Genomic DNA, 16,290 nt, shown 5'->3' on the forward strand with positions numbered 1-16,290 from the left:
GAGGCTTGTTATTTGAAATACAGTATCCCCACTTCAGAGGCTCACACACTGGCCTCTGAGACGGATGATTTATTTAACTTTGTTCTGCTTTATGTTATGCTGTCTTAGTGCGTAACATCAAAAGAGCAGCTAAACAGAATACTTCTGAGTGTATAAATAACAGATACGATGACCCGATTTTGTAATGAGCAGCTAGCTGCTTAACAACATGAATGTTTAAAATGATCCGTATTGCCAAACGGTCCGGTGAGGCTGCGACTCCATTCCACAACCTGGGGGTCAAATATTAAGAGTCAAATGAGAAGCTTGTACTGTAAATGAATTCCTCTCCCAGTGCAGACCTGCTGGAGAGTGATAAACTGGAAGGAACAGGCGCACACACACACACACACAGTATACACACACACTGTTGGGCCTAGCAGGATGGTTGTCAAGGAGCTACCATCCTCTCTTCAGACCACCAGAGGCAAATCTAAGTCTGCCTGGATCCCACTTGGTTCCCACCAGATAGCGCGGAGCGAGATGCAGCCGTCTGCCCCGCAGCCATGCAGCCAAGCGCTAACATACAGTGGAGCAAATGCTCAATTTAGGGGGGGAAGAGGATGAAAGTGGGAGTTCAGCGCTGGAGCCGGGGCTGGTTGGGGGATTTTTATTGATGCCCCGGGTGACTTTTTATGCACACAAGCAATAACCACCACAGAGCGTTGCATCTCCGGCTCAGACTTAACCAACAAACCGCGGTCCCAGAGCGCTGAAACAACTCCTGGTCACGGAGGGATGGGTGAGACTGTGAGAGTTTGCTTTTTTTTTTTTTTTTTTTTGTTTTGAGCACGGTGAGCCTCAGCAGGTGTTTTACACACTCTGACGATTAGATGTGGCGCGTGAGGAGAAATTGATTCATCACCAGAGGACTGTCTGCAATGCTTAAGTGCTGCTGCTTGTTCTCTTTGCTTACTCAGCATATTGATTTAAGACATCATAAAGCAGACACCTGCAGTGGGGAGCTGAGGACTGATACACAAAAGAGCAAGAAATTGATCACTCAAAAAGGCGTGGATGTGCAGATGGGAGGGTGGGCGGTGAGGGTGAGGGGTTCCTGCTTGGATAAACCTGAGGATTATACGGTAATAAAATGGGTCATCGACACACCACTCAAGTGTGTGAAATCTGTACGTGTAAGAGGGAGCACTCTGAACAGTGGTGGGAATCCATTAAAGAAAACCAATGGTGTTGGAAACATGTAAAAACCCTCACACTTATAAAGCCCTGATTTTTGAAAGCATTTAACAAAGGGATAGTTCAACATTTTGGCAAATTGGCCCATTGCCATAATCCCTATAGTCATAGCAGTAGGTTTATTACCTTTAATTGTCGGTGCAAGCTATTCTTAGAACGGCGGAGCAGAGCCGTGAGCTGCTCAGAGCGACACTACGGAGGCTCATGGGATTTCTTGGTTTCCCTCATCAAACTCATCAAATACACAATCCAACAACTCCACAACGCTCTGGTGGACAAGTTGTGACCTGCACATTCACCACCTATGAGATAATAACACAATGTTACGAGATGAAGTTGATCAGGTATCAGCCCTCACATACAGACTGGAGCGCCAGTGGCTCCACAGTCTTGAAGAGAACCGTTATTAGCTCTTTTCACTGTCGCACAAGAACAAAATGATGTCATTCCCAGCCTGCACATAAGTTTGTACATGAGATTGCATATTACAGCAAAGGAGTTCGGCACCCCAACATTTCCAAACATCTCGCTGGCACTGCACCATCAGGGAAGCTTTAAAAGCATCGTCATGCCATCATTGTAGGCCAATGATGTGTAAAACATGCAGAGACTAAATGTAGGCCACATTTAGTCTCTGCATGTTTCTTAACACTTCCGTACAAGCATATTGGCCTGCAGGTAAAGCTTCCCACACTGTCTGTTAATATCTTTATCATCTGTCAGATCGTTTACAATGTGATGGCCAAGATATTTCACCTCATTACATTCTTAGAGAGCAGAACCAGATAAAAAGAATTCAGGGGAAACTAATTTCCTATCACCTTTACTTCTGACAATCATAATGTTGCTCGTAATTGCATTATATTTTACGTCAAAGTCAAAGCCATATTGTGTACAGACTTTCAGCCATGCAGCATATGGTCAAAAAATTACTAAATAGTTGGTTTGTTTGGTTGTTTCTGTCTCTTAGTAGTTGTTCATATTTTTCTCTTTCCCCTGCCCTTCTGTATCTGGTCTGTGTTTCCATGAGTGTATGTGTTGTCTGTGTTCATGTTTGTCCAGGCTGAGCATCTTCCCATCTGCAGCAACTTAAAAACCGGTCTCTTCCTCCACTCTTCTCCAGTTCATTGTAGTTCCACTTGTGGTGAACTGCTCCTGGATGTTCACCTTTTTTCCTCCCTCTCTGCCCTGTTCTACCCCAGCACTGTTTCCTCTTTCTGAGCTATAGTTTTTTTTTCTTTTTCTGCAATAAAGTCTCTAAACCTGCCTCCACCTCTGTGTCTGCCTTTGGGGTTGGAGCTGTTTTTGGTCTCACCTTAACATGTTCTTGTCTCTTTGTGGTTGTTTAGTACAGTTGTTTTTTTTGTGTGTATGTGTGTGTGTCTTTCTGGTTGTTTTATGTCTCTTTGAGGTTGTTTCTTGTGTCTTTCTCATTGTTTTATGTCTCTTTGTGGTTGTTTTTTGGCTGCTGTCACCAGATAAATTAAAATGTCTCAGCTATAAGAGGTATGAGACGGATGCCAAAAAGAAAAAAAAAGGAAATCCATATCCTGTGGAAAGTGTATGTTAGTCTGACTTCAACCGCAGACCAGACATGGGATGCAATAAAGGGAGCAGACAGGCATCACATTCACTATCAGCTCATTTCGTGCCCTTGTGAGAGACTGAGCAATCACACCTGACGGCCTGTGGACAACAAGCCTTTCGAGATGAGCCCTGCATTTTGTGCAGCATGGCAAAACAGTAATTGCCCTCCTTGTCAGGCTCTGTCATTAAGTCGGGGCAAAGTGAAACATGCCATCCAGCTAAAGCGGTGGGACGCACAAGAGGCAGAAGGCGCTGGCAGCCGGCTGCTCGGCCGGCGGAGACCTGTGCTGAATGCCAAATAATTCAGCTGTTTACAAAGTGGAGGGATGTTTGAGAGCATCTGCGTGAGTGCAGGGCAACTGTGAGGTGACTCGGTCAGGTTGATTACATGGAGTCAGTGGTGATGTTGAAACATTTAAACTTCTGTGTTTCGTTTCGCTTTGTACTTTTTTTATTTCATCAATCTGTTTAATAGTATTAATGTTAATGTTAAAGGGATAGTTCACCCAAAATTCAAACGGGGGGGGGGGGGGGTCTGCGCAGCAGTATTTGTCCATATAATGGTTGTGAATGGATACCACTTTTCTTCGTCCAAAAAGACACACCAAAAAACATCCAAATACCTCCATACTGCTCGTCTGTAATGTCCCTCTTGTATTGAAGCCCCGACATGAGAAATTGTTCAAAAAAAAATTAAATAAGTCTATATTTTAAGCTTGTTTGTAGCAGAAGCTCCCAGTGTCTCAGTTCACTACTCCTCCTGTGTCAGTGCAAATCTCGCACAATTTGGAACAATTTCTCATGTCGGGGCTTCAATACAAGAGGGACATTACAGACGAGCTGTGTGGAGGTATTTGGATGTTTTTTGGTGTGTCTTTTTGAATGAAGAAAAGTGAGCACCATTCACAACCATTATATGGACAAATACTGCTGCGCGGACCCCCCTGTAACTCAGAGAAGGCACGGAGGAAAATTCTCCCAGCCGTTAGTCGACATGAGGGTGAGTAGATTATGAGTGAAATTTGAATTTTGGGGGAACTATCCCTTTAATGTTGCGCAGCAGGAGGAGAGCTAGATCTGGACTGCACATATTTTTCTTGGGTATTTTCCTATGGTCGCACTCGGGGACCTATACAGCTGTGGAGTGTTACTTAGAAAATGACCGGATTTCTCCTTTAACTTCCAACCGGCGTGATCATTTACTACATGTTTTGCAAAGTGTTTACTAGACTAGTATCTGTTTTTGATGTATTCTGGTTATGTTTTGTGCTTGTAAACAGATTATCCCAGAAACCCAGATAAGAATGTATCCCAGTTTTGAGAAACCTGTATGTGTGTATCACCTGGAGCACTGTGGCTTGTAAACACTGTAGTATCCAAGTTTCTGAATATCACACATAACAACCTTTTTTTTATGTTCCCTCCAAATACAGTTTGCCAAATATGATCAAAAAGAGGATGGGGCTGAAAATCAGGACAGTAATACATATGTAAACACGCTCATTTTTCCTCTACAAAGTAAGCAGCATGTCACTAGAACAGAAACAGCACCCACAGCATATTCATGTAAACAAAACAGAAAATGTTTCTGAAGCTCATGCAGTGCAGACTGGGTAGTTGGCTTCTCATCGTTGCTGTGCTCTGTCACTAAAGAACAAAACTTGTTATTTCTGCGTACATTGTGTTTACATGGGCAAAATAATCTGCCAGGATAGGAATAATGGACACTTTCCACAGAGAGAGGGGTGGGTGGGTGGTTGGTGGATGGGAGAGGGGGTTTAACAAGGGTTCAGTGTCTTCATATTTGCTCCATGGCTCCCTAAAGCAGGGTATTATAACCATGCTGTGGGTTCAATAAGAGAAGATCAAGTAGAAATGAATAACAAACCTTATTAAGGTGAGCAACACAGTGAGTTTCGGTTATTAGACTCTATTGACGTGAAGAGTTTTAGCTACAACCAGGAGTTCACGATCTTACAGACTTTTAAGTTGTGGCTTCCAAGCAAATTTAGAAGTTCATCTTCAAGCAGCCTGGACATCAACATCCAAAATTTGTTATTCTTTTCAAACACGCATCATTTTAATTGAATATGGCTTCGTACTAGGGGTGGCCCGATCCAATATTGATATCGGATATCGGTCCGATGTCAGCCAAAAAATGAGTATCGGATTATATCGGACTGCATCTAAAATCTCTGATATAAATGCTCCGATACAAGCAGTCGGTCAGTGATCAACAACAGCCTGTGTGTGCTACTGTTTGGCTCTTTAGCACAGCGTCAATTATCATTGAGGAGCACATTAGCAGGCTGACAGCACAGCATGCCGAAATGCTTATCTTCCTAAAAAAGAATCTCCACATCATATTCAATTGTAGAATATGCCCCATTTGGGGGACTTGAAGACATGCAGAACAATCACAGAGCCACCACTGCACTAATATTATATGTCAAATCAAATTAAACAGCAGAAACTGGCCCACGTGTAAAAACCATGTTTATATGACCCAAACACAGCCCAAACACTACTCAAACAAACAACTAAACATCAAACTTCATTAGGCACCTCTGTGTGGACCCAGTCGCCACATTTCTGGCTCGTATACTACTGTACATTATGCAAAACACATCAGCTACCACTCATATGAAAGAGCCACAGAAGCACGGCAGAGAGAGAAGCCAAAAACGAGCAAAGTCGAGTAAACACAGACACTGCTTGGCCAAAACATGATTGTAAATTTCCTCTTACCTTTGCTGTTTTGCCGTGAAAAGTTTGTTTTATGGGTAAATCCACAATACTTCCAGTTTGAACTTTGACCTGTGTTACATCTAAATCGGTCCGGACAGGCTTTATGACCTTGTCACACGTTTCAGGATTTGGCTGATTCTGATTGGCTACCAGTACTGTCAATCACATCAACGTGGGTATAGTCTCATTCTATTGGCCCTAACGGTTCGAATGAGCTGTCAATCACTTGAATCAACCAATCTGCTGCAGAGCCAGGCGTAACTGCACCCAAATAAGCAGGTCATGGCAGCTTTACGCAGAGGGACACAGAGGGCCTGAAGTTGTTGTTTAGTCCCGGTTGATTATTTTTCAGTTTATGCAAATTGTGTGAAAAATAAAGATTAAACAATGGTTTATGGTGGCAGCTGGTTCCAAGCTGTGCCAAAAATTGACATTTTGGAAAGCTCGCCTGAATATTTTGTAGTAAAATCTCAATAATATTGTACTTTATCAGAATCAACCACTGCAGAGATAACGTTTATACAATCTACAATCATTTGACAGGTTTTGAGCTTTATTAGCATCATTCTGAAGGACACTCATCTAAAATATGATTTTTTTTTGTGGGCGAATATACATTTTTTCTGTGTGCCATCTTCATTTACTCTTCACCAGTAATATAACACATATACTGAAATTTACACATCTCAGCAATTTCTAATTTTTTTTCCCCTTTGCAATTTTCGAGAAAAGGCCTAGAAAATAGGCTTGGTTTTTAACTTAAACTAGTGGTTATTTTGCACTTTAAAAATATAACTTTTTGTTTTTATTGGATTTATTGAGGTTATTTTTCAGGGTCTTCTAATATATTATTTATTCAATTGTAGAATATTCTTATGTTTTTGGACAAAATTGATTGAGTTTCTGGATGTAATCGTCTCCTACATTTGGCTTATTCAATGCCGTTCAATTTGTTTGCAGTTTCAGAATCATTCAGACAGTGAAACTCACAGAGTTGATAAAAGGCAGAGAAGATTTTTAATAAAATGAAATACAGTACAAATCAATAGTCGACTTAATGCTCCACATGCAAAATACAGCTGAACTAATCCGGATTGTTCACATATGGAGAGGATGACGAAAAGACATAAAAAATATCTACATAAAAACTTAAAAATACATTTTTTCCCCCCCAATAAGCATAGCGAGCCTCCACGTCTTAATGACAGTGCAAAAGACATACTGTTTTGAAAATGACATGACAGTAAAGGAACAGATGCAGTTTTATTCGACAGATTCAGGCCTAATCAGTGTCTTTTTGTAGAAATAATACCACAAATCCTGTCAGTAAGGTTTTTCCGGCGGCTGCTTTGTCACAAGTCGCCAGTGAGACAGTTTGAAAGGCTTGAAGACGGTTCCTGCGGGTCAACGCGAGGCTGTTCCAGGAAAAATAACTTAATGATAAATGTAAATAAGACTGCATGTTGTAGAAAAGATTTATGATGACAGAATGAGACAGTAATCAAAGTAGTAGCCCCCTATATGACCACTAATGGCCTTCATACACATGCCACATAGTGACAAATAATGCTGGAGGACAGTCAGTCGTGTATATGACCATTTAGTTTATGTGGGAAAACATAGAAGATGAGATATCATTGGTCATTGCATTGTGTACGAGTCGTTGAGGAGGTTCAGTGTACATGATGAGGAGGCCACACGTCAAACTTCGTCAAATAGGGGAAACGGTGGATGAATGAGGGGGCGGATGAATGGATAAATGAACAGATGCGGGGTGGGCAGGGTGGGGTGATGTTTCACGCAGCCGACCGTCGACGGATGACAAAAGCCCCTCTCTGCAGCTGTCCCAGGTAGATCCTCATCTTCGTACTGTCGCTCGTCTTCCTCACCCAAATCTGCAGAACAAAGGCGGAGAGAGAAAAAAAAATCCCTCACTAAAGTGACTTACAAACAATGGACTCCAAGTGGAGCTGTCACTGGTTAAGACATGTCAATATAAACCGCAGTTATCTGCAGAGAGCCAGTTTGTGAAGAGACAGTTCAACTGCTTCTCTCTTTAATCCGGGCTGCAGAAAATAAACTCACATTACAGTTTCTGTCTAAACGCTCAGTGGAAAGACGAACTTTCCTTTTCCAGTGGTCGTTGCATCTTACACTCATCAGCATACACTTCATGGGGTACGCCTCGTTAATACAAATATATAAGTCAATGGCAGGTAAAAGAACTGTTGTGTGTAGAGCTATGTATGAATGGAAACTCCTGTCCCATGCACATCATACAATTAGCAAACATACTGTATATTCAAACTATTAGTTAAACAACATCTTTTAAAAAATAAGAATAACAATTGATCATCAAAATAGAGATTTTCTGAACAAACAGATTGCTGAACCTGCGTGGTTGTCTGTTGTGCTGGGAGTATTGTGACGATAATGTCTGATAAAGCACTGCTGAAGAGATGGATCTCTTTTGTTCTAAGTGAGTACGTTTTGTAAAACGTTCATTCATCTCTGCATAGCGCTCTTTCTCCATTATAGTTGTTCATACACACATGCGCAGTAAAAGCAAACTTAAATTTAGAGAAATTTCTGCAAGAAAAAGTGGTAAAATTTTGAGAAAAAGTTGGGGACCCCTTGAACCCTCTCAAAGACCCCTGGGGGTCCTCGGACCCCAGTTTGAGAACCACTGCAGTAGAGCTTTGAGTTTCGGGTTGTGCTGGAATCATCATCAGCATCATGGATGGATGTGCAGCGGCTACGTGATGCTATCTTGCCAATATGGACCAGAACCGCTGAGGAGCGTTTCCAGCAGCTTGTTGAATCTATGTCATGAAGAGAAGACTTAAAGACCCTCCGATGAAAATCATGTTTTTCATGTTGTTGTGGGATTTTTCTAATGCAAGAGGACATATTAACAGAAAAGTACGTGGAAAATTGTATTTCTGAGTATTTCTGCCTTCAAATTGCCGTGAACCAATGGCAGACGCTAACTGGCAGTTTCAGGCAGACAGGGGTTTGGCTGCATAGCTCGGTGCATGGCGGCCCACCACGGTCTCGTTTGTTTCCACCACAGTTTCTCACCGAGAAAAAACAAACAAACATTTTTTTTAACAGCGTTTCACTTTCACCATCTTTCATCTCTGTCAGTCAGCCCCTCATCCAGCTGGTCTCGGCCTCCCTCTGATGCTTTAAAATAACTAAAATGTATGGTTGGAGGGAGTCTTTAAGGCAGTACTGAAGGTAAAACACGGTCCAACCCAGGACTAGTGAAGGGGTGAGTGCATGTTGTGTGTGTTTAATGGTGTTTGGACAATGATGGCAAGTTATTTGAAGATGTTTTGAGCAGTGAACCCAGTTCTGTGTGCGACAGGAGATGAGTAAGTCTTAAAGCTCACCTCATTGGTCCCCACTGAGCTGATGACACAGCTAATCTTTGTATTGTCCTTTGATTCCAAGTAGATGGCCTGACTCTTGTGGTACCTGTCCGAATAAGAAAAAACAGAAAACACACATACACACACACCACATTAGTTCAGCATTCGTAGTAAGGAATGAGCAGTAGGTTCATTATACATCATTTCACCCAGCAGAGTAAACCACATTCCTCCGAAGATGGCACTAAATAGATAATTGGCTCGGCAAGTCAAAACAAAAAGAAAAAAAAAAGTCTGTTTTTTTTTTTTTTAATGGCTCAAAACTGTCAGAGGACAAAACCGACCCAGGGGTAGAGACTGACAACCAGAGCATTTGATCATTAAGAACCCACAGAAGAATAATGACGCATGAGTCTCCCTGCGGCTCTTTGAGGAGGCTTTCCGGTGGTGGCGTCGTCTTCTTCAGCGATGAATAAATGAGAGTTTGCCTTTCAAGAACACTGCACAAACCTCGCAGCTTGCGTCTCTCAACTTCCTCTATGTGCACCAGCAGCTAATAAGACAGAATTGTATTAATTTATTTATTTTTAAGCCCTCTTCAAATCACCTTATGTTCTGACACACATCTGAGGCACAGCTCTGCTCTCAAACGGAGGGGCGTCAGAGCTGTGTCGGTCAAGGATGTTTCAATCTCTTTCATAAGTGCATCACAGCAGATTCAGATTGCACCACTGGCTCTGATGCACCCACCCTTCTCTGAATATGTATTCTTTCTTACGGTGGCTTCAAGCACCAGCACTTATTCGGTGGCTCCTGAGTAATATCTCTTTCTGTAGCCCAGACCAGAAAAAGGGAGGAGGGCTGCCATCAAAGTGGTTGTAAAATGTCTTCTAAAAAGGACCAGTAGAGCTGCGAGAGCCACCAAACCTGTGGCAATGTGGCCATCTAGTGGTGACGCACAGGAAAATGTCAAGGAAGAAAATGATACGGATGTTGTTGAGGATGAAAGTGTGGATTCACCATCTTTTGTCGTAGTAGAGTTTTCCCTCCTCGATGCGGGCCTCGTAGCGCTGGGAGGGGCTCTCCATGGGAGCTGAAGGGACGTGCTCTGGGGACGACGGAGACACTGAAGAAAGAGAAATGCTGCATTAGTATCACCTCGCAAAAACGGGTCTATCATAAGGTTAAAGTTTTCTGTGATGTTGCATACAGCGGGGAAAATAAGTATTGAACGTGTCAACATTTTTCTCAGAAAATATATTTCTAATCGAGCTATTGACATTAAATTTTCACCATATGTCTGCAACAACCCAATTAATGCACACCTACAAAGAAATCCAAACATTTATGTCCATAAGTTAAGTAATGTGTTATGAAAGTGAAATGACACAGGGAATAAGTATTGAACACATGAAGAAAAGGAGGTGCAAAAAGGTTTGGAAAGTCAAGAAAGCAGCTGGAGTCTGTCAGTATTTAGAAAGTCATCCTGCCCCCTATCAGTGCAAAGTAATATCAGCTGGTTTAGTCTAGTTGACGCCTATAAAGAGGTTTCTCATCAGCATCTCATGATGGGGAAAAGCAAAGAGCTTCTCAAGACCTTCAGAAACTTATGTTACAGAACAAACTGATGCATCAGTTACAGACGTGTCTGAATGCACTGTTTTATCCGTTATCCAGAACTAAAAAGAACAACATTTCACCATAAATTGGCCATGTCCAGGTGATTTCTGACAGAGTCAAAAGAAAACTAAGAAGAGTTGTCCAAGAGCCAAGGACCACTAACAGTGAGATTTAGAGAGACCTGCAATTACCAGGTACAGTTATAAAAAATAAAAACAATGAGTAATGCACTCAACCGCCATGGCCTCTATGCTGCTCACCATGCAAGTCTATTGACACGTTCAATACTCATTCTCCCCACTGTATGTATACTGTATATATACAGGTATATGAGAATGGTGCAATGTTATCAAGCAGCTTGTTAGTTTGGCTTAGCAAAAACACATAAAAACAGGAAACTAAATCAATCTCCTGTTTCATCCAAATGTCTCAAACTAAAATGTTACCGTTTGTTTGATCTGTCCAAAAACTTAAGTGTAAAAACAACATGTTGCTATGTTACGGAGGGTTAATATTTCATGGCTGGCAGACTTCATGAGGCTGTTCCTTTCAACCAAGCTGTGCTAAAAGTGTATTTCCCTGTCTGACAAACTATTTCTCAGACTTAGAGAATGTGTTGTGTGTGACAAATGGAAACAAATTGAGTGCTGACATACCTGGCCGTTTCGGTGATTTAAGCTGTAAGAGAAAAAAAAAGTGAGAACAATTTTTTTTTTAAAGAAGAAATATTTAGAAGAGATAAGACCGAGAAAGGCCATGCACGATATCAGTAAATTAAGAAACACTTTACCTTATTAAGTGTTCTTAGATCTTCCATTATCTGTTCGTCTGTTAGCAAATAATTTAGCTGAGGTGTGAAGAGTAAAGGAAGGCTATTAAAAAACAACAACTTTGCTCTCAGTGATGAAGACCTCTTAGCTCACTTATACTGCGTCTCAATTTAGAGACGACAGTTCATACACTCACATGTACAAATGTATATATAACAACACACAGTGCTTTAGGTCCAACAGGGCAGCCTATCTCACTTGACAAGAAAATTAAAGCATTACTTTATATGTCATGCAGCATGACAACTGGGCCACCATGTGGTGCCAATAAACAAATCCTGCTTCCTTAGCTGCCACTTTCACAGGTTTGAAACACATCAGTGGTCCTTTCTCTCATGTGACTACATCAAGACATAATAAACTGCAATTCTTACCACTACAAACATGAATGGATGTATATTTATCATAAAGCAGGAGGCAAATGTAGCCAAGTCAAGTTTATGCAAAGGATATCTGGTGCAGGTTTCCTCCGTTTGTCTGGTATTGGGACTGGATCGTTGGGCCGTCTCCTCAACTTCCGAGTCATAATAGGTTTTACCTCCATTGAGTCTATGGATGAAAGAAAGAACAACAGACATCTTTAAAAAGCGTCTAAATGGCATCTAATGTGTGCATATTACTCCACTCATTCTGATTCTTGCCCATCACCACTTCAACCTATGTGAATAACTCTAATTAAGTTTTATTTTTAATTTCACCAAGGCTGTTATTTCCAGTCAGATTATAATGAATGTTTGACTAATCTGTTTACTCTGTTCATTTAAAATGAACAAAATCCAATAAACTAAGTGAACTGCACTGAAAAAACTGAATCTGCTGTTTCTCTAATTCTGATTTTAGAAGAAAAAAATCCTCTTAGACTTTGACATCTTGATTTAGTCTCTTGACAGCGCTGGATTCCCTCCGCATACATTTTTTACCCTGTTTCTGTCTCTTCTGCTGAACAAGTTCCTCATTAATAATCCTGTTCAAGCTCTCTTACCTCCCGTCAGCTCCATTGTTAATTTTTCATTCTCAATCATCTTTTTCTTCTCCTCCAGCTCTGCAATTAAGTTTTCCTTCAGCTCCACCTTTTTATCGTCAAACTCCTTTACGGCTGCCTTCTTCTCCTTGATGTAGTTCCTCTCCACCTGCTCTGTCTGCACAAGGTGGAAAGACGGAAAAAGAACAATTGTTTATCCATGTCGTACCCAAGAAGTGATGGTCAGTTCTGTATAAAGTAGAATCAAGCCGACAGGGTGAATAATACTTACTTCAAGTTGGAGAAATAAATCTGTAAAAAGGAAAAGGGAAAAACTTGGTTAGCCACGTAGAAGAAACCAAATTAATACGTTTTTATCAGGAAAAATCTGAGCACATAAAAATTCTGGCAAACAGAGAAAGCAAAGGGAAAAGATGATCACAGACAAACCACTGAGGGAGGAAAAACAAAGTGGCCAAATGATGAGACATGGTCTACTTAATAGGTTGCTAGAATATGTCTTTAACTATGAAGTATGTTGTGGTTAAATCAGATCTTTATCAACCTCTGCATAAAAACAAAATGTTGAGACTTCTGTGCTCACGCTGCACGGTCCAAATGATCGGTAACGACATGCCAATTTTGTTCTCCCATCTCCAAACAAACCAGACTAAATTAGGAGGCTCTCCAGAATTTGAATTGCACAGCTCGTTTCGTCTCCAAACATCTCTCAACGTGCCTGCATTTCGGAGCCTCTCTTTGTACTGCTGGTCCAGCTTCTTCATCCTCTTTTGGTACTCCTGCAGCGTACCTGCAAAAGACACAGCGTCATTTACCTCGAGTGAAGAAGATAAATGGACTTTTATGGTGTTATCAGATTATGATTAAGATGTTTGTGCTGTATGGAAACAAGTCAATTCTGCTGTAAGGTATTTAAACTCCATTACAAGTTGTTTCTTTAAAATATGTCATCAATATTTCCAGACAACTCGGCCACCATTAAAGACCTTTTACTCTCGACACCCATTTAAAGTCTAGAGTAGATTTACGTTGACGCCGGTACTCCTACTATTGGATTTACACACAGTCCATAATGTGTCACTCAATATCAGTCAGACTAATACATACAGCTCATGGGATGGCTAATGGTGCTACGCCACCTTGAAACAGCCCAGTCAGCAGTTCAGAAGCAGTTTGTATCAGTAAACAGCAGACAGTGTTGTTGATGATGATATAAAATGAGCCGTCTGTGGCGGAGGAGATGTTTGTTTGTTGTCATGTGCGTCTCAGCCGGTTTCTCCTTTTTAAGCTGCAGAGACTATGGTTGAACTCTTAAAGCACCTATGAAACTACCTTTATATAGCTGATGGTGTAATCCCTAAACACCACCACTTCTTATAAGCAATAAAAAAAGGATTTAGCTGTGTCCTTCAAAATTCTCCAGTGAAAAAAAAAACAAACTCTCATCCTCACACAAAATCCCACCGAGATGAATTGCATCAGTGAGTCGGTCTTATTTGGAAACTCTTCAACTCCTCCGATCATTGAAGGGAAAAAATATAATCCATGTGATTACCTTCTTGCAACTGCTGTAGCTGTCTTTTCAGGGAGGCCAGTTTGTCTTGGTACATTCTGCAATGAAATAAACCACTGAGTTAGTATCACATTTCTTTCCACTCTTGAGCAGCATTAAAAAGTAAACATTAAAACTTTCCTGTCTGGATTAGTTAAAACAGCTGAGCCATGGTTGGAAAAAAAAACACTCACTGTTCTTTGATTTCCACATAGTCATCCTCGTCGTGCTTGGCAAGGTCTGTTTCACTGGCATCCTCTGTGTCTGGAAAAGGGAATGACAGGAGATTGGACTTAAAATTATTCCTCGGTTAAGATGCTGAACTGATACTGACTTTGATGTAATAAGTCATGGTCTTCCCTGCAGTGGTCTGCCATTTAATAACAGTGTTCTTTGTTTGTTTGTTTGAGCTTTTCCTACACAAACTTAGGTCAATAGTCTGAGTCCACAGACAGACAGCAGATCAAAAGAGACGTGTGTGGCAGTGGCAAGGTAATGGTGAACACCCTGCTTGCTTGGGAATGCCCTCTGGGTTTGTTAAGATTACGGATAAGGGGAGGTTAAAAAACAACAAAAAAAAGAGAGAGAAAAAAATAGATCATATATTCTCAGCAGGTCGTCGCATCAGAATAACTTCACCTAGACAGAGCTAAAGGTGAGCAGCACACACCTGGTAGGTATTCAGACAACGACGTTTCGGTAACATGTAAGTCATTCATGTGATAAACGATAGCTGTCACTTTTGTTTTTTAAATACCAAGCATTTGCCGCATGCATGCTGAGATCAATCAGAGACGATGCCCGGCTAACTTGACTTGACTTGGCCGCGCTGTGCTGCTGTCAGCCCGGCGACAACTCTCTCAGGACACCGCTAACAACATGCTGTAGCCGAGGCCGGCTGGCCGGTGCGATGTGGCAAAACTTCCGACAGCCAAGTTTATAAGCACCGGCGAAAAACAAACAAACAACAGTCGCTTTTACCATCAGACCACGACTCATATGATAAAAGGGTTTAATAATAATATTAAGGCCCGGTCGCATAAAGCTGACACAGCAGCTTTCATTTTCGGTTAGCATTACAGTGCTAGCTTTAAGTTAGCACAGCAGCCTGCGGTTTTAAAGAGTGAGTAACCCGATCCACAAGGCACAATGTTTTCCGGAGGGGGGGGTGATAGATAAATATATAAATAAATAAATAAATAAAGTCCGTATGTATGCTGTGTACGGCGTCTGTTAAAGTCATCAATGTAAAGGGAGCTGGGGCTAACCTTGCAGTGCTGCTGTCATCGCTCCTGTCTTTTCTTTCCCCTTTTCACTGCACTCCGTCCTGTTTCACCGGATAGTGTGAACAGGGCAGTGCAGTGCAGTGGACACAGCAACGCAGGGTTTCTCCCTCTCTCTCTCTCTCTCACTCTCTCCCTTTCCTGCCTGGTGACCTGTCAATGCTCGGAACTAACGTTACGTAGCTTAGTTGGCTAATTAACGCGATGTAGCCACCCCCTTTCATAAGATATAATTTATTTAAAAAAAAAAAAAAAAAAAAATTGGTGTCAGTCTAAATCATTCGAGACAATGGCAGGGCAGATCCATGATTACTTCACTTTAATCATGTTTTTACGTATTGCACAATGACAATTAATAACATGTCCCGAGTGGTTTAAAGCTGAATTCACGCGTAAACACGAGCACTGGAACGTTAGCTTAGCTTAGCTTAGTTAGCATTACCGTGTTGTACACAAATAATACGAATATGTTTATAAATATCGTGATATCAGTAATCGGTATATAATCCACCACTGTTGGTGAGTGGTTAATCTCATTTACATCGCCTGCTTTTAAAAATGTTTTTTTTTTGGAGGGGGGGCAGGAAGTTGGTTTGTTGATTGGCGGGGAGCTAATTTGTTATGTAGCTCACATGCTAACTATATGTAGCCGAAGCTCGCGCACATTAAAGTGGGACTCTGGTGTGTTTTTCGCAAATGTATGAGAAACCTGTTTCTATACTATAGATTGGTTTAAATGTTGCATTAAAAAAAAAAAAAACAGGTCCATTATGCACTAATAAAAACCGCGCGTTTCTGTGCGTTTTCCTTTCCTTTCCAACAAGTAGACACAGCCCGTTTAACGGTACCTTCTTCTGAGTCTCTCCCCCTGAAACTTCGGTCATCGTCGTCGTCCACGCTGTCAAGTTCCTCCTCGTCGTTGTAGTAATCCACCATGGGCGACAGCAAAGTCGAAGCCATTTATATCAATGTTCGATTGGAAAATGTAAACAAACACACACAAAATAATAAACAATCGATTTGTGTTTTCTTTTTTTTTGCAGCTTGCTTTTGGAACAGCGCCTACAACTAGCAGGAC

The 16,290-nt window shown here is 41.4% G+C and overlaps 1 protein-coding gene across 1 annotated transcript; it reads right to left on the reverse strand.

The window, feature by feature from the left end:
• Window positions 1–7,359: 7,359 nt before the first annotated feature.
• suds3 (SDS3 homolog, SIN3A corepressor complex component) lies at window positions 7,360–16,187 on the reverse strand. Its single transcript, XM_085786251.1, has 12 exons — window positions 16,061–16,187; window positions 14,124–14,193; window positions 13,933–13,988; window positions 13,096–13,167; window positions 12,649–12,668; window positions 12,378–12,534; window positions 11,849–11,944; window positions 11,356–11,417; window positions 11,222–11,243; window positions 9,966–10,071; window positions 8,967–9,051; window positions 7,360–7,466 (listed from the first exon to the last, which is right to left on the reverse strand). Exons 1-12 carry the CDS (start codon window positions 16,170–16,172, stop codon window positions 7,368–7,370), a joined length of 957 nt encoding a protein of 318 aa, XP_085642377.1. The 5' UTR covers window positions 16,173–16,187; the 3' UTR covers window positions 7,360–7,367.
• Between the last annotated feature and the right edge of the window lie 103 nt (window positions 16,188–16,290).

Source organism: Trachurus japonicus, chromosome 9 (assembly GCF_045865225.1).
Source record: "Trachurus japonicus isolate A0001 chromosome 9, Traja_1.0".
Lineage (NCBI taxonomy): Eukaryota > Metazoa > Chordata > Actinopteri > Carangiformes > Carangidae > Trachurus > Trachurus japonicus.